Source organism: Oncorhynchus clarkii, chromosome 11 (genome assembly GCF_045791955.1).
Source record: "Oncorhynchus clarkii lewisi isolate Uvic-CL-2024 chromosome 11, UVic_Ocla_1.0, whole genome shotgun sequence".
Lineage (NCBI taxonomy): Eukaryota > Metazoa > Chordata > Actinopteri > Salmoniformes > Salmonidae > Oncorhynchus > Oncorhynchus clarkii.
The window spans coordinates 478,638-503,351 of NC_092157.1; the positions used below are offsets into that span (position 1 = coordinate 478,638).

The 24,714-nt window shown below is 46.8% G+C and overlaps 1 protein-coding gene across 1 annotated transcript in view; it reads left to right on the forward strand.

The window, feature by feature from the left end:
- The window catches only part of LOC139420502 (DLEC1 cilia and flagella associated protein), a 112,045-nt gene that overhangs the window by 65,293 nt on the left and 22,038 nt on the right, over nucleotides 1–24,714 (forward strand). Inside the window, exons 20-31 of the mRNA XM_071170709.1 lie at nucleotides 676–829; nucleotides 1,572–1,682; nucleotides 3,890–4,008; nucleotides 4,743–4,934; nucleotides 5,205–5,272; nucleotides 5,382–5,533; nucleotides 8,528–8,643; nucleotides 8,766–8,836; nucleotides 8,951–9,165; nucleotides 14,775–14,909; nucleotides 22,658–22,780; nucleotides 22,862–22,956. Of these exons, the coding sequence (XP_071026810.1) occupies nucleotides 676–829; nucleotides 1,572–1,682; nucleotides 3,890–4,008; nucleotides 4,743–4,934; nucleotides 5,205–5,272; nucleotides 5,382–5,533; nucleotides 8,528–8,643; nucleotides 8,766–8,836; nucleotides 8,951–9,165; nucleotides 14,775–14,909; nucleotides 22,658–22,780; nucleotides 22,862–22,956 (1,551 nt within the window). The remainder of the gene's footprint in view (nucleotides 1–675; nucleotides 830–1,571; nucleotides 1,683–3,889; nucleotides 4,009–4,742; nucleotides 4,935–5,204; nucleotides 5,273–5,381; nucleotides 5,534–8,527; nucleotides 8,644–8,765; nucleotides 8,837–8,950; nucleotides 9,166–14,774; nucleotides 14,910–22,657; nucleotides 22,781–22,861; nucleotides 22,957–24,714) is intronic.

The window sequence follows — 24,714 nt, forward strand, 5'->3', positions numbered from 1 at the left end:
TTTTGTACCTGTCTGTCCCCCTCTCCAGTCACCTGTAACTGTGTTTTGTACCTGTCTGTCCTCCTCTTCAGTCACCTGTAACTGTGTTTTGTACGTGTCTGTCCCCCTCTCCAGTCAGCTGTACCTGTCTTCCCCCTCTCCAGTCACCTGTAACTGTGTTTTGTACCTGTCTGTCCCCCTCTCCAGTCACCTGTACCTGTGTTTTGTACCTGTCTGTCCCCCTCTCCAGTCACCTGTACCTGTGTTTTGTACCTGTCTGTCCCCCTCTCCAGTCACCTGTAACTGTGTTTTGTACCTGTCTGTCCCCCTCTCCAGTCACCTGTAACTGTGTTTTTTGCCGGTCTGTCCCCCTCTCCAGTCACCTGTAACTGTGTTTTGTACCTGTCTGTCCCCCTCTCCAGTCACCTGTAACTGTGTGTTGTACCTGTCTGTCCCCTTCTCCAGTCACCTGTACCTGTCTGTCCCCCTCTCCAGTCACCTGTAACTGTGTTTTGTACCTGTCTGTCCCCTCTCCAGTCACCTGTACCTGTCTGTCCCCCTCTCCAGTCACCTGTAACTGTGTTTTGTACCTGTCTGTCCCCCTCTCCAGTCACCTGTAACTGTGTTTTGTACCTGTCTGACCCCCTCTTCAGTCACCTGTAACTGTGTTTTGTACGTGTCTGTCCCCCTCTCCAGTCACCTGTCGGTGCAGGCAGATGTCCACTCTCCTCAAGTGTGTCTGTTAACCTGTGATCTGGTATTCTCTGAGATCTATGTCGGAATTCCTGCCCGGGGATCCATCACCCTGATCAACCAGACCCTGCTGCCTGCTCACTACACCTGGACCATGGTGGGTCACCTACCTGTTCACTACACCTGAACCATGGTAGGTCACCTACCTGTTCACTACACCTGAACCATGGTGGGTCACCTACCTGTTCACTACACCTGAACCATGGTGGGTCACCTACCTGTTCACTACACCTAAACCATGGTGGGTCACCTACCTGTTCACTACACCTGAACCATGGTGGGTCACCTACCTGTTCACTACACCTGAACCATGGTGGGTCACCTACCTGTTCACTACACCTGAACCATGGTGGGTCACCTACCTGTTCACTACACCTGAACCATGGTGGGTCACCTACCTGTTCACTACACCTGAACCATGGTGGGTCACCTACCTGTTCACTACACCTGAACCATGGTGGGTCACCTACCTGTTCACTACACCTGAACCATGGTGGGTCACCTACCTGTTCACTACACCTGAACCATGGTGGGTCACCTACCTGTTCACTACACCTGAACCATGGTGGGTCACCTACATGTTCACTACACCTGAACCATGGTGGGTCACCTACCTGTTCACTACACCTGAACCATGGTGGGTCACCTACCTGTTCACTACACCTGAACCATGGTGGGTCACCTACCTGTTCACTACACCTGAACCATGGTGGGTTCTTTAGAGAGACTTCTCCTCACTCATTAGTTTTGCTGCCACAGTATCTAATCTATTCCATCTGTGATCCTCCCCTCTCTCCTCTCCCCTTCTTCCGTCCCCCATTCCTCCCTCCCTCCATCAGCTCCAGGGCCAGCATGCGTCTCTGTGCTCGGCTAGTTTCACTCCCTCCTCTGGAACTCTGGGACCCAACGCCAAGAAGGACGTCACCGTGGCCTTCACAGCTCACACTGATGTTAGTTTACTACATTAAACACAGTTCATACTGATGTTAGTATACAGTCGTTGCCAAAAGTTTTGAGAATGACACAAATATTAATTTTCACAGTCTGCTGCCTCAGTGTGTATGATTGCAATTTTCAAATACTCCAGAATGTTATGAAGAGTGATCAGATGAATTGCAATTAATTGCAAAGTCCCTCTTTGCCATGCAAATGAACTGAATCCCCCAAAAACATTTCCACTGCATTTCAGCCCTGCCACAAAAGGACCAGCTGACATCATGTCAGTGATTATCTCGTTAACACAGGTGTGAGTGTTGATGAGGACAAGGCTGGAGATCACTCTGTCATGCTTATTGAGTTCGAATAACAGACTGGAAGCTTCAAAAGGAGGGTGGTGCTTGGAATCATTGTTCTTCCTCTGTCAACCATGGTTACCTGCAAGGAAACACATGCTGTCATCATTGCTTTGCACAAAAAGGGCTTCAAAGGCAAGGATATTGCTGCCAGTAAGATTGCACCTAAATCAACCATTTATCGGATCATCAAGAACTTCAAGGAGAGCGGTTCAATTGTTGTGAAGAAGGCTTCAGGGCGCCCAAGAAAGTCCAGCAAGCGCCAGGACCGTCTCCTAAAGTTGATTCAGCTGCGGGATCGGGGCACCACCAGTACAGAGTGTGCTCAGGAATGGCAGCAGGCAGGTGTGAGTGCATCTGCATGCACAGTGAGGCACAGACTTTTGGAAGATGGCCTGGTGTCAAGAAGGGCAGCAAAGAAGCCACTTCTCTCCAGGAAAAACATCAGGGACAGACTGATATTCTGTAAAAGGTACTGGGATTGGACTGCTGAGGACTGGGCTATAGTCATTTTCTCTGATAAATCCCCTTTCCGATTGTTTGGGGCATCCGGAAAAAAGCTTGTCCGGAGAAGACAAGGTGAGCGCTACCATCAGTCCTGTGTCATGCCAACAATAAAGCATCCTGAGACCATTCATGTGTGGGGTTGCTTCTCAGCCAAGGGAGTGGGCTCACTCACAATTTTGCCTAAGAACACAGCCATAAATAAAGAATGGTACCAACACATCCTCCGAGAGCAACTTCTCCCAGCCATCCAGGAACAGTTTGGTGACGAACAATGCCTTTTGCAGCATGATGGGGCACCTTGCCATAAGGCAAAAGTGATAACTAAGTGGCTCGGGGAACAAAACATTGATATTTTGGGTCCATGGCCAGGAAACTGCCCAGACCTTAATCCCATTAAGAACTTGTGGTCAATCCTCAAGAGGCGGGTGGACAAACAAAACCCCACATTTCTGACAAACTCCAAGCATTGATTATGCAATAATGGGCTGCCATCAGTCAGGATGTGGCCCAGAAGTTAATTGACAGCATGCCAGGGAGGATTGCAGAGGTCTTGAAAAAGAAGGGTCAACACTGCAAGTATTGACTCTTTGCATCAACTTCATGTAATTGTCAATAAAAGCCTTTGACACTCATGAAATACTTGTAATTATACTTCAGTATTCCATAGTAACATCTGACAAAAATATCTAAAGACACTGAAGCAGCAAACTTTGTGGAAATTATTTGTGTCATTCTCAAAACTTTTGGCCACGACTGTACTACATGAAACACAGCTCAGACTGGTGTTAGTTTACTACATTTAACACAGCTCAGACTGGTGTTAATTTACTACATTAAACACAGCTCAGACTGGTGTTACTTTACTACATTAAACACAGCTCAGACTGGTGTTAGTTTACTACATTTAACACAGCTCAGACTGGTGTTAATTTACTACATTAAACACAGCTCAGACTGGTGTTAGTTTACTACATTAAACAGCTCAGACTGGTGTTACTTTACTACATTAAACACAGCTCAGACTGGTGTTAGTTTACTACATTAAACACAGCTCAGACTGGTGTTACTTTACTACATTAAACACAGCTCAGACTGGTGTTAGTTTACTACATTAAACACAGCTCAGACTGGTGTTAGTTTACTACATTAAACACAGCTCAGACTGGTGTTAGTTTACTACATTAAACACAGCTCAGACTGGTGTTAGTATCCAGCCACCCCGCTGTACATTATATTATAAGTACCTATCCATCCACTGGACACTGAACACAGCTCTCTACAGCAACTACAACTAAGAGCAACACACCTCTAAGTGACTGATGTCTGTCTCATCTCTCCATCCCTGTCTTTCCCTGTAGATGGAGTTAAGTGCAGTAGCAGCGTTGTGTGAGGTGACAGGGATGAAAGATCCTCTGGTTTTACGATTCTTCTCTAAAGCCCAGAGACTCAACGTGTCCTACTCTCTACCTAGAGACTGGTACGTGTCCTACTGTCCACCTAGAGACTGGTACGTGTCCTACTGTCCTACTGTGTACCAGTCTCTAGGTAGCAAGGACATTGTTATATTCAGAGGTAGACTGGCTTTGGCAGCAAGAACATTGTTATTTTCAGAGGTAGCTGGCTTTGGCAGCCAAAACAGACAAATGCATCTAGGTAGAGCATGCTAGATAGCTAAATAGCTAATTACAACAGGTGTTCAGAACATGCTAGGTAGCTAATTACCACAGGTGTTCAGAACATGCTAGGTAGCTAATTACCACAGGTGTTCAGAGCATGCTAGGTAGCTAATTACCACAGGTGTTCAGAGCATGCTAGATGGCTAATTACCACAGGTGTTCAGAGCATGCTAGATGGCTAATTACCACAGGTGTTCAGAGCGCACTAGATAGCTAATTACCACAAGTGTTCAGAGCATGCTAGATGGCTAATTACCACAGGTGTTCAGAGCATGCTAGATGGCTAATTACCACAGGTGTTCAGAGCATGCTAGATGGCTAATTACCACAGGTGTTCAGAGCATGCTAGATAGCTAATTACCACAGGTGTTCAGATCACGCTAGATAGCTAATTACCACAGGTGTTCAGAGCATGCTAGATGGCTAATTAGATGGCTAATTAGATCATGTGTGACAAGCATTTCGCTACACTCGCATTAACATCTGCTAACCATGTGTATGTGACAAATAAAATTTGATTTGATTTTCTCTCCAGTCCCAGATTAGAAGCAGAGGACCCTGCTGTATCGTTGGTTCTGGACTTTGGAGACAACGTCCTGTTGAAGCGACCAATTACCAAGCAGCTGGTTATGACCAATCACACAGCAATCCCAGCCCCCTTCACTCTGGAGGCGGAGTACTTCACTGGACACGCCCCCTCACCACCAGCCGGCCAATCGCAGCAGAGGTACAGTCTGTATTTTCTTAGTTTATGCGGGGTCGCCTGAAATCTCTAACATCTGGTTTTCAGGGATACAGTATCTTCAACATGGCTTCCGTTACCCCTGAAAACCGGATGTGGGAACTATTTTTACGCCTGCTACGTTAGGTTATTATTCTCTAAACCATCTGTTCATGTGTTTCATGCATGAGTGTTTTTCTTTGAATTGTTTGCATCGAATAAATACTTTTGTCTCACCTCTGTTATGTTAATCTGTGCATTGACTCTGTGTTTCAGGGGCCTGCATGTGAGGAAGCCTTTACACCCTGTCCAAGCTAAGAAAGTAGAGGACAAGGCACAGGAAGGTACACAGTAGGATTCATTTACACATAAATCATTTCATGTTTCATCCCCTGAATACAGTACATCTGACTGAACTGTGTTGTGACTGTGTGGTCCTGTATATACTGACAGGGTTTGTGAGTGGGCTGTTGGCCCATGGAAAGGGCGCAGCGTTCTTCGTCCACCCAGATTGTGGCATTCTGGGAGCGTTTGAGACTCAAACCATCGACATCACATCCTTCACCAACATGTGGGGGGAATACAGAGACCAGCTCATCTGTAAGGTACGACACTACTACTAACCCCTAACCCCTAATACTAACCCCTAACCCCTAATACTAAACCCTAACCCCTAATACTAGCCCCTAACCCCTAATACTAACCCCTAACCCCTAATACTAACCCCTATAGCCCCTAACCCCTAATACTAACCCCTAACCCCTAATACTAACCCCTAACACTAACCCTTAACACTAACCCCTAATACTAACCCCTAACCCCTAATACTAAACCCTAACACCTAACACTAACCCCTAACACTAACCCCTAACACTAACCCCTAATACTAACCCCTAACCCCTAATACTAACCCCTAACACTAACCCCTAACACTAACCCCTAATACTAACCCCTAACACTAACCCCTAACCCCTAATACTAACCCCTAACACTAACCCTTAACACTAACCCCTAACACTAACCCCTAACCCCTAATACTAACCCCTAATACTAACCCCTAACCCCTAATACTAACCCCTAACCCCTAATACTAACCCCTAACACTAACCCCTAACCCCTAACACTAACCCCTAATACTAGCCCCTAATACTAACCCCTAATACTAAACCCTAACCCCTAATACTAACCCCTAACACTAACCCCTAACCCCTAATACTAACCCCTAATACTAAACCCTAACACTAACCCCTAACACTAACCCCTGACCCCTAATACTAACCCCTAACCCCTTATACTAGCCCCTAATACTAACCCCTAATACTAAACCCTAACCCCTAATACTAACCCCTAACACTAACCCCTAACCCCTTATACTAACCCCTAATACTAACCCCTAATACTAAACCCTAACCCCTAATACTAACCCCTAATACTAACCCCTAATACTAACCCCTAACACTAACAACCTAATACTAACCCCTAGCCCCTACTACTAACCCCTAATACTAACCCCTAATACTAACATCTAATACTAACACCTAATACTAACCCCTAATACTAACACCTAATACTAACCCCTAATACTAACCCCTAACCCCTAATACTAACCCCTAACGCTAACCCCTAATACTAACCCCTAACCCCTAATACTAACCCCTAATACTAAACCCTAATACTAACCCTTAACACTAACCCCTAACCCCTAATACTAACCCCTAATTCTAACCCCTAACCCCTAATACTAATCCCTAACCACTAATATTAACCCCTAATACTAACCCATAACCCCTTATACTAACCCCTAATACTAACCCCTAACCACTAATATTAACCCGTAATACTAACCCATAATACTAACCCCTAACATTAACCCCTAATACTAACCCCTTACCCCTAACACTAACCCCTAACCCCTAATACTAACCCCTAACACTAACCCCTAACCCCTAATACTAACCCCTAATACTAACCCATAAGCCCTAATACTAACCCCTAACCACTAACACTAACCCCTAACCCCTAATACTAACCCCTAATACTAACCCATAACCACTAATATTAACCCCTAATACTAACCCCTAATACTAACCCCTAACCCCTAATACTAACCCCTAATACTAACCCATAAGCCCTAATACCAACCCCTAACCACTAATATTAACCCCTAATACTAACCCCTAACCCCTAATACTAACCCCTAATCCGTAATACAAACCCCTAATATTAACCCTTAACCCCTAATACTCACCCCTAATACTAACCCCTAACCACTAATATTCACCCCTAATACTAACCCCTAACGCTAACCCCTAATACTAACCCCTAACCCCTAATACTAACCCCTAATACTAAACCCTAATACTAACCCCTAATACTAACCCCTAATACTAACCCCTATCCCCTAATACTAACCCCTAACACTAACCCCTAATACTAACCCCTAACACTAACCCCTAATACTAACCCCTAACCCCTAATACTAACCCCTAATCCGTAATACAAACCCCTAATATTAACCCTTAACCCCTAATACTCACCCCTAATACTAACCCCTAATACTAACCCCTAACCACTAATATTCACCCCTAATACTAACCCCTAACACTAACCCCTAACCACTAATATTAACCCCTAATACTAACCCCTAATAATAACCCCTAACCCCTAATACTAACCCCTAACCCCTAATACTAACCCCTAACCCGTAATACAAACCCCTAATACTAACCCCTAACCACTAATATTAACCCCTAATACTAAGCCCTAACCACTAATATTAACCACTAATACTAACCCCAAATACTAACCCCTAACCCCTAATACTAACCCCTAATACTAACCCCTAACCACTAATATTACCCCTAATACCAACCCCTAACCACTAATATTAACCCCTAATACTAACCCCAAATACTAACCCCAATACTAACCCCTAACCACTAATTTTCACCCCTAATACTAACCCCTAACACTAACCCCTAACCCCTAATATTAACCCATAACCCCTAATATTAACCCCTAACCACTAATATTAACCCCTAATACTAGCCCCTAATACTAACCCCTAATATTAACCCCTAACCCCTAATACTAACCTCTAACCCCTAATACTAACCCCTAATACTAACCACTAATATTAACCCCTAATACTAACCCCTAATACTAACCCCTAACCACTAATATTAACCCCTAATACTAACCCCTAACCCCTAATACTAACCCCTAATATTAATCCCTAACCACTAATATTAATCCCTACCCCTAATACAAACCCCTAATACTAACCCCTAACCCCTAATACTAACCCCTAATACTAACCCCCCTCCCCTAATACTAACGCCTAGCCCCTAATATTAACCCCTAATACTAACCCCGAACCCCTAATACTAACCCCTTCTACTAACCCCTAATACTAATCCCTAATACTAGTGGTAGTAGTTGTAAAAGTAGTAGTAGTGGCAGTAGTAGTAGTAGCAGTTATAGTAGTAGTAGCAGTAGTAGTAGCGGTAGTAGCAGCAGTAGTAGTAGTAGTAGTAGTAGTAGTAGTAGTAGTAGTAGTAGTAGCAGCTGTCTGTACCTGTCTTCTGTCTCTGTGGTAGGTGGGGGACCTCCAGCCCAAGCTGATCCCCATTCAGATGACAGTGATGGGCTGTCCTCTTTACTTCCAGATGATTGGTCCACAGCCAGACAGACAGAACCAGGGACCAATCATACGGTGAGCTGGATTCCGAGTACTGTAGCTGAGTGTAACTATATCTTCTGATACGTTCTATAACTTCCTCATAAATCTCCCAATGACCTATCTGCATCTTTACCTACCTACCTGTCTCTTCTCAGGTTTGGTACTCACGTCTCTGGAGGAGACACAGTGTCCCGCTCTCTACGTCTGAACAACACAAGCCCCTACGGTAAGATCTCAGCTCTGGAAACCTCAGACATCCTCTTGTCAGATGGACCTGTTTCCTTAAAGGGACAAACTTTAGTCAAGTGTGAACACATTATTGCTGTGTGTTTTATGTCAGATATCCGTATGGACTGGGAGAGCTACAACGTGGACCAGGAGGACAGGAAGCTGCTGGATGTGGTGGTTGCCTACGGAGACGCCTTTCCCCTGAAGGACGTAGACGGCAACGAGGTGGTTGGGGGCGGGGCCATGTCTAATGATACTCCGCCCACTTTGGACCGGAGCCACACACCCAGCACTGAGGGAACAAGCTCCTCCCTCAAGAGCAAGTCTGTGAGTGGATGGAGACACCTGTCCTTCATAGACATGACAACATATTTCTACCAAAACAATTATGGGTTCAACATGATCACAACATGTACAATGTGCCACAAGTATGGATTTAACATGATCACAACATGTACAATGTGCCACAAGTACAGTGGGGCAAAAAAGTATTTAGTCAGCCACCAATTGTGCAAGTTCTCCCACTTAAAAAAATGAGAGAGGCCTGTAATTTTCATCATAGGTACACTTCAACTATGACAGACAAAATGAGAAAAAAAATCCAGAAAATCACATTGTAGGATTTTGTATGAATTTATTTGCAAATTATGGTGGAAAATAAGTATTTGGCCACCTACAAACAAGCAAGATTTCTGGCTCTCACAGACCTGTAGCTTCTTCTTTAAGACGGTCCTCTGTCCTCCACTCGTTACCTGTATTAATGGCACCTGTTTGAACTTGTTATCAGTATAAAAGACACCTGTCCACAACCTCAAACAGTCACACTCCAAACTCCACTATGGCCAAGACCAAAGAAAGAGCTGTCAAAGGACACCAGAAACACAATTGTAGACCTGCACCAGGCTGGGAAGACTGAATCTGCAATAGGTAAGCAGCTTGGTTTGAAGAAATCAACTGTGGGAGCAATTATTAGGAAATGGAAGACATACAAGACTACTGATAATCTTCCTCGATCTGGGGCTCCACGCAAGATCTCACCCCGTGGGGTCAAAATGATCACAAGAACGGTGAGCAAAAATCCCAGAACCACACGGGGGGACCTAGTGAATGACCTGCAGAGAGCTGGGACCAAAGTAACAAAGCCTACCATCAATAACACACTACGCCGCCAGGGACTCAAATCCTGCTGTGCCAGACGTGTCCCCCTGCTTAAGCCAGTACATGTCCAGGCCCGTCTGAAGTTTGCTAGAGAGCATTTGGATGATCCAGAAGAAGATTGGGAGAATGTCATATGGTCAGATGAAACCAAAATATAACTTTTTGGTAAAAACTCAACTCGTCGTGTTTGGAGGACAAAGAATGCTGAGTTGCATCCAAAGAACACCATACCTACTGTGAAGCATGGGGGTGGAAACGTCATGCTTTGGGGCTGTTTTTCTGCAAAGGGACCAGGACGACTGATCCGTGTAAAGGAAAGAATGAATGGGGCCATGTATCGTGAGGTTTTGAGTGAAAACCTCCTTCCATCAGCAAGGGCATTGAAGATTAAACGTGGCTGGGTCTTTCAACATGACAATGATCCCAAACACACCGCCTGGGCAACAAAGGAGTGGCTTCTGTAGTGGAAATTTCCTGTATTTACCAAATCATGAGAGCAAACCACACACAAGTCAGAGTTATCATAAAGTCCATCTTTAATTATATGAGCTCCATCACAACCCCTGTGACTCTCAGATCAATTCAGTGTCTATCAATGAATTCTCTGAGAGTCCTTACACATTGCAACTGAGATCCTTTATAGCAAAGACACACATAGTGTCACGTTCTGACCTCTATTTCCTTTGTTTTGCATTTATTTAGTATGGTCAGGGCATGAGTTGGGTGGGCAGTCTATGTTTGTTTTTCTATGTTTTGGGGCAGTTCTATGTTTTCGGCCTAGTATGGTTCTCAATCAGAGGCAGGTGTCATTAGTTGTCTCTGATTGAGAATCATACTTAGGTAGCCTGGGTTTCACTGTTTGTTTGTGGGTGATTGTTCCTGTCTTTGTGTAGTGTTCACCAGATAGGCTGTATTAGGTTTCACGTTCCGTTTGTTGTTTTCGTATTCATTTAGTTATTTCATGTATCATTTATTTCATTAAAGAACATGAGTAACCACCACGCTGCATTTCGGTCCTCTCTTTCAACAAACGAAGAACGCCGTTACAGAATCACCCACCACAACAGGACCAAGCGGTGTGGTAATGGGCAACGGAAAAAGCAGCAGCAGGAGCAGCGCGAGGAGGTATGGACATGGGAGGACGAATTAGACGGAAGAGGACCCTGGGCTCAGCCAGGAGAATATCGCCGTCCCAAAGAAGAACTGGAGGCGGCGAAAGCGGAGAGGCGCTGGTATGAGGAGGCAGCGCGGCGTCGTGGATGGAAGCCCGGGAGTCAGCCCCAAAAATTTCTTGGGGGGGGGCTAACAGGGAGTATGGCTACGCCAGGTAGGAGACCTGAGCCAACTTCCTGTGGTTACCGGGGGGCTAGAGAGACCGGGCAGGCACCGTGTTATGCTGTGGAGCGCACGGTGTCCCCAGTGCGGGTGCACAGCCCGGTGCGGTACATTCCAGCTCCGCGTATCGGCCGGGCTAGAGTGGGCATCGAGCCAAGTGCCATGAAGCCGGCTCTACGCATCTGGTCTCCAGTGCGTCTCCTTGGGCCGGCTTACATGGCACCAGCCTTGCGCACGGTGTCCCCGGTTCGCCTGCATAGCCCAGTGCGGGCTATTCCACCTCGCCGCACTGGCAGGGCGACCGGGACCATTCAACCGGGTAAGGTTGGGCAGGCTCGGTGCTCAAGAGCTCCAGTGCGCCTGCACGGCCCGGTCTATCCGTCACCACCTCCACACCCCAGCCCTCCGGTGGCAGCTCCCCGTACCAGGCTGTCTCTCCGGCCCATCCGTCCAGAGCCTTCCTCCTCTCCAGCGCTGCCGGAGCCTCCCGCCTCTCCGGCGCTACCAGAGCCTTCCTCCTCTCCAGCGCTGCTGGAGTCTCCCGCCTGTTCGGCGCTAGGAGAGCTACTCAGCCCAGCGTTGCCGGAGCTTCCCGTCTGCCCAGCGCCATCTGAGCTTCCCGTCTGCCCAGCGCCAGCGCCGCCCGTCTGCCCAACGCCGCCAGCGCCTCCCGTCTGCCCAGTGCCGCCCGTCTGCCCAGCGCCGCCAGTGCCGCCCGTCTGCCCAACGCCGCCAGCGCCGCCCGTCTGCCCAGCGCCGCCAGTGCCGCCCGTCTGCCCAGCGCCGCCAGTGCCGCCCGTCTGCCCAGCGCCGCCAGTGCCGCCCGTCTGCCCAGCGCCGCCAGTGCCGCCCGTCTGCCAGGAGCCGCCAATGCCGCCCGTCAGCCAGGAGCCGCCAGTGCCGCCCGTCAGCCAGGGGCCGCCAGTGCCGCCCGTCAGCCAGGGGCCGCCAGTGCCGCCAGTCAGCCAGGGGCCGCCAGTGCCGCCAGTCAACCAGGGGCCGCCAGTGCCGCCCGTCAGCCAGGGGCCGCCAGTGCCACCAGTCAGCCAGGGGCCGCCAGTGCCGCCAGTCAACCAGGGGCCGCCAGTGCCGCCAGTCAGCCAGGGGCCGCCAGTCAGCCAGGGGCCGCCAGTGCCGCCAGTCAGCCAGGGGCCGCTAGAGCCCCTCCGCCCGGAGCAGCTGCCCCTCTGTCCCGAGCAGCTGCCCCTCTGTCCCGAGCTGCTGCCGCCCCTCTGTCCCGAGCTGCTGCCGCCCCTCTGTCCCGAGCTGCTGCCGCCCCTCTGTCCCGAGCTGCTGCCGCCCCTCTGTCCCGAGCAGCTGCCGCCCCTCTGTCCCGAGCAGCTGCTTCACCTCTGTCCCGAGCTGCCCCTCTGTCCCAAGCAGCCCCTCTGTCCAGTGGGGTCATTGAGAGGGGTGGGCATGGTGAGTAAGCCACGGAGGCGGACAATAAGGCGGACTAAGACAATGGCGAAGTGGGGTCCGCGTCCCGCGCCAGAGCCGCCACCGCGGACAGACGCCCACCCAGACCCTCCCCTATAGGTCAAGGTTTTGCGGCCGGAGTCCGCACCTTTGGGGGGGGGTACTGTCACGTTCTGACCTCTATTTCCTTTGTTTTGCATTTATTTAGTATGGTCAGGGCGTGAGTTGGGTGGGCAGTCTATGTTTGTTTTTCTATGTTTTGGGGCAGTTCTATGTTTTCGGCCTAGTATGGTTCTCAATCAGAGGCAGGTGTCATTAGTTGTCTCTGATTGAGAATCATACTTAGGTAGCCTGGGTTTCACTGTTTGTTTGTGGGTGATTGTTCCTGTCTTTGTGTAGTGTTCACCAGATAGGCTGTATTAGGTTTCACGTTCCGTTTGTTGTTTTCGTATTCATTTAGTTATTTCATGTATCGTCATTTATTTCATTAAAGAACATGAGTAACCACCACGCTGCATTTCGGTCCTCTCTTTCAACAAACGAAGAACGCCGTTACACATAGCCAGACAGCATTGGCTATAAATTATCATTCAGCTTTGTCTTCTAAACTATGTTCTTTTCTCGCTCTCAGGACCATAAAACAAAACCTCATCAACAGGCATATATCAAATACACCCCTCCTGGACAAGATCACAGAGACACAGTGACTGGCACACAGACATTGTGGAGCCAAGAGATAATTGGTTTAAAAGATATGTTTACATATGAAGACAAGCTTGACCTCTCCCCTCTCTGCGGCCCAAGTAACTGAAACCTGACAGAGAACAGATAACTGCAACCGACCGGCCAACAGTATTATCCAAAAATAGACATTCTAATGACATATCTCACATAAGCATGAAATAAAAATAATAAAACATATTATTTATAAATGTTACCTAAATAATTCTGATTCCGCCACGACACTTCGTAAGAAGCATTTCAAGGTCCTGGAGTGGCCTAGCCAGTCTCCAGATCTCAACCCCATAAAAAAATCATTGGAGGGAGTTGAAAGTCCGTGTTGCCCAGCAACAGCCCCAAAACATCACTGCTCTAGAGGAGGGTTAGGGTTAGGGGCCAAAATACCAGCAACAGTGTGTGAAAACCTTGTGAAGACTTTACGTTTGACCTCTGTCATTGCCAACAAAGGGTATAAATTCCTAAAAAATCCTACAATGTGATTTTCTGGATTTTTTTTCTCATTTTGTCTGTCATAGTTGAAGGGTACCTATGACGTACATTACAGGCCTCTCTCATCTTTTTAAGTGGGAGAACTTGCACAATTGGTGGCTGACTAAATACTTTTTTGCCCCACTGTATGTGTTTAACATGATCACAACATGTACAATGTGCCACAATTATGGGTTCAACATGATCACAACATGTACAATGTGCCACAATTATGGGTTCAACACGTACAATGTGCCACAAGTATGGGTTCAACATGATCACAACATGTACAATGTGCCACAATTATGGGTTCAACATGATCACAACATGTACAATGTGCCACAAGTATGGGTTCAACATGATCACAAGATGTACAATGTGCCACAATTATGGGTTCAACATGTACAATGTGCCACAATTATGGGTTCAACACGTACAATGTGCCACAAGTATGGGTTCAACATGATCACAACATGTACAATGTGCCACAAGTATGGGTTCAACATGATCACAACATGTACAATGTGCCACAATTATGGGTTCAACATGATCACAACATGTACAATGTGCCACAAGTATGGGTTCAACATGATCACAAGATGTACAATGTGCCACAATTATGGGTTCAACACGTACAATGTGCCACAAGTATGGGTTTAACATGATCACAACATGTACAATGTGCCACAAGTATGGGTTCAACATTATCACAACATGTACAACGTTGTTACTGTGATAAGCATTCTGTTGTGTCGATGTGGCTGCGGATACCATCACATAAGCATGTATCAATGGTTGTTCCTTCTCACCTGGAGGACCTTGAGGAGGAGAAGGAGGAGGAAGGATCTGTCCACTCTGCGTCTCCTCAGAAGAGGCTCTTCTCTGTCTTCATCAGGCCGCATGAAGGCAACGCCTCCGACTACCCATACTGCATCACTCCACAGCAGATAGTACGTATAGCATACTACCCATACTGCATCACTCCACAGCAGATAGTACGTATAGCATACTACCCATACTGCATCACTCCACAGCAGATAGTACATATAGCATACTACCCATACTGCATCACTCCACAGCAGATAGTACGTATAGCATACTACCCATACTGCATCACTCCACAGCAGATAGTACGTATAGCATACTACCCATACTGCATCACTCCACAGCAGATAGTACGTATAGCATACTACCCATACTGCATCACTCCACAGCAGATGGAGGGCTTGTTTGACATTGCAGCCAACAGTGCAGGCGATTGCCGACTAACTGATCTGTGTAAATAGTCCGGGTGGCCATTTAATAAATTGTTCAGCAGTCTTATGGCTTGGGGGTAGAAACTATTCAGGAGCCTTTTGGACCTAGACTTGGTGCTCCGGTATTGCTTGCCGTGTGGTAGTAGAGAAAAAAGTCTATGACTTGGGTGACTGGAGTCTTTGACTATTTTTTGGGCCTTCCTCTGACACCGCCTAATATAGAGGTCCTGGATGGCAGGAAGCTTGGCCCCAGTGATATACTGGGCCGTACGCACTACCCGCTATAGCACCTTACGGTCAGATGCCGAGCAGTTGCCATACCAGGCGGTGATGCAACTGGTCAGGATGGTGCAGCTGGAGCAGCTCGATGGTGCAGCTGGAGAACTTTTTGAGTATCTGGGGACACATGCCAAATCTTTTCTGTCTCCTGTGGGGGAAAAGGTGTTGTCGTGGTGTGTCCACAGCTGTCTTGGTGTGTTTGGACCATGATAGTGTGTTGGTGATATTGACACCAAGGAACGTGAAACTCTGGACCCACTCCACTACAGCCCGTCAATGAGAATGGGGGCCTGTTCGGCCCGCCTTTTCCTGTAGTCCACAATCATCTCCTTTGTCTTGATCACGTTGAGGGAGAGATTGTTGTCCTGGCACCACACGGCCAGGTCTCTGACCTCCTCCCTTTAGGCTGTCTCGTCATTGTCGACTGTTGTGTCATCGGCAAACTTAATGATGGCGTTGGAGTCGTGGATGGCTGTGCAGTCATGGGTGAGTCCCATCGATGTGAATTTTATTGTATTTTTTTATTTTTTTATTTCACCTTTATTTAACCAGGTAGGCCAGTTGGGAACACCTTTATTTAACCAGGTAGGCCAGTTGTGAACAAGTTCTCATTTACAACTGCGACCTGGCCAAGATAAAGCAAAGCAGTGCGACACAAACAACACAGAGTTACACATGGAGTAAAACAAACATACAGTCAATAACACATTAGAAAAGTCTATATACAGTGTGTGCAAATGTATAAGACTAGGGAGGTAAGACAATAAATAGGCCATAGAGGCAAAATAATTACAATTTAGTATTAACACTGCAGGGATAGATGTGCAGATGATGATGTGCAAGTAGAGATACTGGGGTGAAAAAGAGCAAAAATAAATAACAGTATGGGGATGAGGTAGTTGGGTAGGCTATTTACAGATGGGCTGTGTACAGGTGCAATGATCGGAAAGCTGCTCTGACAGCTGATGCTTAAAGTTAGTGAGGGAACAACAGGCCCTCCGATTTCACACACTGAACTCTATCTGAGAAATCAAATCAAATCAAATGTTATTGGTCACATACACATGGTTAGCAGATGTTAATGTGAGTGTAGCGAAATTCTTGTGCTTCTAGTTCCGACCGTGCAGTAATATCTAACAAGTAATCTAACAATTCCACAACAACTACCTTATACACACAAGTGTAAAGGAATGAATAAGAATTTGTACATAAAAATATATGGATGAGCGATGGCCGAACGGCATAGGCAAGATGCAGTAGATAGTATAGAGTACAGTATATACATATGAGATGACTAATGTAGGGCATGTAAACATTATATAAAGTGGCATTGTTTTTAGTGACTAGTGACACATTTATTACGTCCAATTGTTTGTTATTAAAGTGGCTATAGTCTTGAGTCAGAATGTTGGCAGCACCCACTCAATGTTAGTGATGGGATATGTTCCGGATAGCCTCAAACAACAACATTGATGTATACGCTGATTCGGTGAGCGAGTTGGTGAACCAGGCGAGGCAATCAAGGCTGTTGAGTCTGCCGATAAGAATGTGGTAATTGACAGAGTCAAAAGCCTTGGCCCAGGTCGATGAGGACGGCAGCACAGTACGGCCTTTTATCGATGGCGGTTATGATATCATTTAAGACCTTGAGCGTGGCTGAGGTGTACCCATTACCAGCTTGGAAACCAGATTGCACAGCGGAGAAGGTACGGTGGGATTCGAAATGGTCGGTGATCTGTTTGTTATCTTAGCTTTCGAATACTTTAGAAAGGCAGGGCAGGATAGATATAGGTCTGTAACAGTTTGTGTCTAGAGTGTCTACCCCTTTGAAGAGGGGGATGCCCGTGGCAGCTTTCCAATCTTTAGGGATCTCAGACAATTTGAAAGAGAGGTTTAACAGGCTAGTAATAGGGGTTGCAACAATTGCGGCGGATAAATTTAGAAAGAGAGGGTCCAGATTGTCTAGCCCAGCTGATTTGTAGGGGTCCAGATTTTGCAGCTCTTTCAGAACATCAGCTATCTGGATTTGGGTGAAGGAGAAGCGGGGTGGGGGGGGGGGGGGTGCATAGCTGTTGGCCGGGGCAGGTGGAAAGCCCTGGAAAAATGCTTATTGAAATTCTTAATTATTGTAGATTTATCGATGGTGACAGTGTTTCCTAGCCTCAGTTCAGTGCAGTGAATAGGGGCGTGTTTGGCCCTCTTTTTCCTGTAGTCCACGATCAGCTCCTTTGTCTTGCTCATGTTGAGGGAGAGGTTGTAGATTTTTGTTGAGAATCTGGGGACCCATGACACATTTCTTCAGTCTCCTGAGGGGGAAAGGTGTTGCCTTGCCCTCTTCACGACTGTCTTGGTGAGTTTGGACCATGAAAGTTTGTTGGTGATGTGGACATCAAGAAACTTGAAATTCTCGACTCGTTCCACTACAGCCCTGTCGATGTGAATGGGGGCTTGTTCAACCGTCCTTTTCCTGTAGTCCACGATCAGCTCCTTTGTCTTGCTCGCATTGCGGGAGAGGTTGTTGTCCTTGCACCACACTGCCAGTTCTCTGACCTCTTCCCTATAGGCTGTCTCATCGTTGTCGGTGATCAGGCCTACCACTGTTGTGTTGTCAGCACGCTTAATGATGGTGTTGGAGTCAAATCAAATCAATTCAAATTTATATATATAGCCCTTCGTACATCAGCTGATATCTCAAAGTGCTGTACAGAAACCCAGCCTAAAACCCCAAACAGCAAGCAATGCAGGTGTAGAAGCACGGTGGCTAGGAAAAACTCCCTAGAAAGGCCAAAACCTAGGAAGAAACCTAGAGAGGAACCAGGCTATATGGGGTGGCCAGTCCTCTTCTGGCTGTGCCGGGTGGAGATTATAACAGAACATGGTCAAGATGTTCAAATGTTCATAAATGACCAGCATGGTCGAATAATAATAATAAGGCAGAACAGTTGAAACTGGAGCAGCAGCACAGTCAGGTGGACTGGGGACAGCAAGGAGTCATCATGTCAGGTATTCCTGGGGCATGGTCCTAGGGCTCAGGTCCTCCGAGAGAGAGAAAGAAAGAGAGAATTAGAGAGAGCATATGTGGGATGGCCAGTCCTCTTCTGGCTGTACCGGGTGGAGATTATAACAGAACATGGCCAAGATGTTCAAATGTTCATAAGTGACCAGCATGGTCGAATAATAATAAGGCAGAACAGTTGAAACTGGAGCAGCAGCACGGCCAGGTGGACTGGGGACAGCAAGGAGTCATCATGTCAGGTAGTCCTGGGGCATGGTCCTAGGGCTCAGGTCCTCCGAGAGAGAGAAAGAGAGAAGGAGAGAATTAGAGAACGCACACTTAGATTCACACAGGACACCGAATAGGACAGGAGAAGTACTCCAGATATAACAAACTGACCCTAGCCCCCGACACAAACTACTGCAGCATAAATACTGGAGGCTGAGACAGGAAGGGTCAGGAGACACTGTGGCCCCATCCGAGGACACCCCCGGACAGGGCCAAACAGGAAGGATATAACCCCACCCACTTTGCCAAAGCACAGCCCCCACACCACTAGAGGGATATCTTCAACCACCAACTTACCATCCTGAGACAAGGCTGAGTATAGCCCACAAAGACCTCCGCCACGGCACAACCCAAGAGCGTCAAACGGCGTCAACCGGAGTCGTGCTTGGCCACGCAGTCGTGGGAGAACAAAGAGTACAGGAGGGGACTAAGCACTCACCCCTGGGGGGTCCCGGTGTTGAGGATCATCGTAAAAGATGTGTTGTTGCCTACCCTTACCACCTGGGGAGGCGGCCCGTCAGGAAGTACAGGAAGTATAGGATCCAGTTTCAAAAGGAGGTGTTTAGTCCCAGGGTCCTTAGCTTAGTGATGAGCTTTGAGGGCACTATGGTGTTGAATGCTGATCTGTAGTCAATGAACAGCATTCTCACATAGGTGTTCCTTTTGTCCAGGTGTGAAAGGGCAGTGTGGAGTGCGATTGAGATTGCGTCATCTGTGGATCTTTTGGGGCGGTATGCGAATTGGAGTGGGTCTAGGGTTTTCGGGATGATGGTGTTGATGTGAGCCATGACCAGCCTTTCAAAGCACTTCATGGCTACCGAGGTGAGTGTTACGAGGCGGTAGTCATTTAGGCAGGTTACCTTCACTTTCTTGGGCACAGGGATTATTTTGGTGGTCTGCTTGAAACATGTAGGTATTACAGACTCGGTCAGGGAGAGGTTGAAAATATCAGTGAAGACACTTGCCAGTTGGTCAGCGCATGCTCTGAGTACACTTCCTGGTAATCCATCTGGCCCCACGACCTAGTGAATGTTGACCTGTTTAAAAGTCTTGCTCAGCTTGGCAATGGAGAGCGTGATCGCACAGTCGAGCCTTTAGCTCGATGCGGATGTTGCCTGTAATCGACAGGCTTCTTGTTGGGATAATGTAGCGTAGCATCCGCGTCATCTGACCATTTCCGCAGGTACTCTACCTCAGATGAGCAATACCTCAAGACTTTGTTAATATTAGACATCGCGCTCCAGCTGTTATTGAAAAATAGACACACCCCCCCAAGCCTTGTCTTACCAGACATAGCTGTTCCTGCAGATGCACGGAAAACACAGCCAACTGTGTATTATCTGTGTCGTGGTTCAGCCTCATCTCGGTGAAACATAAGATATTACAGATTTTAATGTCCCGTTGATAGGATAGTCTCAACCGGAGATCATCTAGTTTATTTTCCAGTGATTGCACGTTAGCCAATAGAACGGATGGTAGAGGCGGGTTTTGCCGACTAATTCTCACACCCCGATCTCTGCCCCTTCTATTTCCATTTTTTCTTCACTTGGGCCTGGTCTCGGAGAACTAGTATATCCTTCAAATAATTAATTTAAAAATCTTTGTCCAGTTAGAGGTGCGTAATTGCTTTTCTGATATCCAGAAGCTCTTTTCGGTCATAAGAGACAGTAGCAGCAACATTATGTACAAAAAACCCCACAAAATAGCACAGTTGATTAGGAGCCCGTAAACCAGTGCTATTATCATCAAATCCAGTCAGTGATGAGAGAATAGTCAGATTAACTGATATCTGACATGGTGGCATAGCAGGAAATTGGAGTACCGTGAACCAAGAGGTTGTGAGTTCAAATCCCAGGTGAGGACATGTTGAATAATAATGACAGAATAATTTAACAGGACATGTTGAATAATAATGACAGAATAATTTAACATTCACAATGTAATTGTGTGTCAATATGTCAGTTAAAAGCACTGTGTGTGCACTGTGAATGCAACGTTCACATGAAACGTATCTAGAACATGAATATCTTATGTTCTGTGCACATGGCAACCATGTTCTGTGTATGCTTGGTGGAACTCCGAAGAAGACGTCAGCTTGACTTAGAAATGTCAGTCATCAGTTTACATCCTGTACAATAGATTAAAGTGAGCATAAAGAAATCTCTGTCTTCTTTTGTTGTTGAGTGCTCCAACTCCTCCTTTCTACCTCAAATTTGTCCTTTTGGAAGTTTTTCTTGGTAATCCATTCTCATGTTTGGTGGAAAGTTGATTGAATACTCTCCTAACCCACAGAAAACTGGACACATTCATGTTTTTGCAATGTTCTCATTTAATATGTCTATAACATTAATATATTATGTTCTGAGAACATGGTAACCATGCTCGGTAAGTTCTTTTTGATATGAAGGGAATGGTCTCTTGGAAACATTCCTTGCACATAACGGAAACATTCTTATGAAAACGCTAGTTAATGACCTAATGAGACTCTTAAGGGAATGTTTGTTGTTAGCTAGGTACAGCAGACTGCCCATACATACTGCCTCACTACCCATATCTGCATCACGCCACAGCACACTACCCATACTGCATCACTCCACAGCAAACTACCCATACTGAACCACTCCACAGCAAACTACCCATACTGCATCACTCCACGGCAAGCTACCCATACTGAATCTCTCAGCCCCAGGGAGAGGCATGCAGGCGGGCTGGGAGTGTATGGCTTTAGGCCTATAGGCCTGGAGGTCATGAAGGTCAAGGGAGTAAGCTGTACACTCTCAGGTCCAGAGAGAGGGGTGTTGACCCTGGGTGTGAGTATAGGCCTATAGGTCTGGAGGTCAGGAAGTTCCAGGGAGCGTATCGGAGAAGACCGCTTTAACCAGTGTCGATCGGGGGCCTGAGTCTTTCTGATCGAGACTCAGCACGTGGATGGTGCGAGGTTGTTTGGGAATGCAGCCCAAACCGGATGGTAAACTCCATCTAAGGCTTAATACCGGCACGAGACTGATTATTGACAATTACTGTTAGGGAAAGTTGAAAAAAACTTTGAAGAAAGAGTTCAAGAGGGCGTGAAATTGTTGAAAGGTAAATGGGTGGGGTCCGTACAGTCCGCCCGGAGGATTCAACTCGGGTCAGGGTCGGTGGGTCCGATGTGGTAGGATCCCCTTGTGGGACTGACCCCCGATCGGGCTCAGCCTCCCCGGGCTCATTTCCTCCGTCGTTGGTGCGCCTCGACAGGCTCTGGGTCGGCTTGGAAGGGCTGGGGGCAAAGTTGGCTACCGGTTTCGGCCGTGAGCTTACAGCGCCCCTGCTCCGTACTCGCCGCTTCCCGGGGCCAAGGACTTAGTACCCGCTGTGTCATGTCTCCCTATGGGGGGGGGGGGGGGGTTGTGACTGTCAACCAGGTCGGACCACGTTGCGTCGCCAGGGCGGGGATTGGCTCACGTAAACTGGCGCCAGGGGTCAGCAGCGATGTTGGCAACCCACCCGACCCATCTTGAAACACGGACCAAGGAGTCTAAGGAGTGGCTCTCCCATAAGCACCAAACAGGTAGCAGCTGGTTCTGGTTCTGGTCTGTTTAAACACCAATGTGATAGCAGCTGGGTCTGGTCTGCTTAGTTCATTGACGCTATATGTCTCTCTTCCTCTTCCATCTCTGGATAGTACATACAGCAGACTACCCATACAGCATCACTCTACAACAGATAGTACACACAGCAGACTACCCATACTGCATCACTACAGCAGACTACCCATACTGCATCACCCCACAACAGATAGTATGTCCATCTTTAAGAGACCATCACGTTAATTGTGCTGTATACAGCAGACTGGAAAGCAGGTATGTTGACCAGTCTTATAACCTTGTTGTTATTCCAGAATGTCCCAGCAGGGGGAAGCAGCACCATCCACGTCTCCTTCACTCCCCTGACCCTGTCAGAACTGACCTCTAATGCTACCTGTGTATCCTTCGCTTTGGGCTTCATGAGCCTTGACTCCAAGGTAATATGGTTCCTTCCAAATTTGATGTGCCATGATTCTGTCACCATGTTATGTTTGGTACTCACATGTGTGTCTTTCCAGGTGTCGTCCTGTATCCCAGGTAAGGTTCAAAGGGCTCAGGGTCAGGATCTGGAACCTCTCAGATTGGACCTCCAGGCCTCCGTCAGACCTGCCGTGTAAGAAACCACTATTGACCATTATGCTTAATTGGGTGGTTTCCAAGACTAAAACGTACAGTGCCTTGCAAAAGTATTCATCCCCCTTGTCGTTTTTACTATTTTGTTGCATTACAACCTGTAATTTAAATAGATTTTGGGGGGATTTCATGTAATGGACATACACAAAAAAAGTCCAAATTGGTGAAGTGAAATTAAAAAAATGACTTGTTCCAAAAAATTCAAAATAATTATGAACGGAAAATTGGTGCGTGCATATGTATTCATCCCCTTTGCTATGAAGCCCCTAAATAAGATCTGGTGCAACCAAATACCTTCAGAAGTCACATAATTTGTTAAATAAAGTCCACCTGTGTGCAATCTAAGTGTCACATGATCTCAGTATATATACACCTGTTCTGAAAGGCCCCAGAGTCTGCAACACCACTAAGCAAAGGGCACCACCAAGCAAGCGGCACCATGAAGACCAAGGATCTCTCCAAACAGGTCAGGGACAAAGTTATGGAGAAGTACAGACCAGGGTTGGGTCATAAATAAATACCCTAAACTTTGAAAATCCCACGGTGCACCATTAAATCCGTTATTACAAAATGGAAAGAATATGCCACCACAACAAACCTGCCAAGAGAGAGCCAAACTCATGGACCAGGCAAGGAGGGCATTAATCAGAGAGGCAACAAAGAGACCAAATATAACCCTGAAGGAGCTGCAAAGCTCCACGGCGGAGATTAGAGTATCTGTCCATAGGACCACTTTAAGCCGTACACTCCACAGAGCTGGGCTTTACGGAAGAGTTGCCAGAAAAAGCCAATGCTTCAAGAAAAAAATAAGAAAACATGTTCGCTGTTCACCCAAAGGCATGTGGGAGACTCCCCATACACATAAAATAACGTACTCTGGTCAGATGAGACTAAAATTGAGGTTTTTGGCTATCAAGGAAAACGCTATGTCTGGAGCAAACCCTGTTTTTCATCGGCAGGGAGTGAGAAACTGGTTGGAATTGAAGGAATGATGGATGGAAATAAATACAGGGAAATTCTTGAGGAAACCTGTTTCAGTCTTTGAGACTGGGACGGAGGTTCACCTTCCAGCAGGACAATGACCCTAAGCATACTGCTAAAGCAACACTCAAGTGGTTTAAGGGGAAACATTTAAATGTCTTGGAATGGCCTAGTCAAAGCCCAGACCTCAATCCAATTGAGAATCTGTGGTATGACTTAAATATTGCTGTACACCAGCAGAGCCCATCCAACTTGAAGGAGCTGGAGCAGTTTTGCCATGAAATGTGCCAAGCTTATAGAGACATACCACAAGAGACTTGCAGCTGTAATTGCTGCAAAAGGTGGCTCTACAAAGTATTGACTTTGGGGGGTGAATAGTTATGCACACTTAAGTGTACAGTTTCTTTTGTCTTATTTCTTGCTTGTTTCACAATAAAAAATATTTAGCATCTTCAAAGTGTTATGTAAATCAAATGATACAAACCCCTCAAAAATCAATTTTAATTCCAGATTGTAAGGCAACAAAATAGGTAAAATGCCAAGGGGGGTGAATACTTTCGCAAGCCACTGTTCTTTCAATGGAGATTCTCCATTGAGCTTCCTTTAAGTCCAGGACTTGGCTTAATCGGCGTCCGCGAAAACTATCCCAATGTGTGGCAGAACAGATAGGTTTTCAGTAGGTTTACAGAACAGTAGGTTTACAGAACAGATAGGTTTTCAGTAGGTTTACAGAACCTATCTGTTCTGTAAACCTACT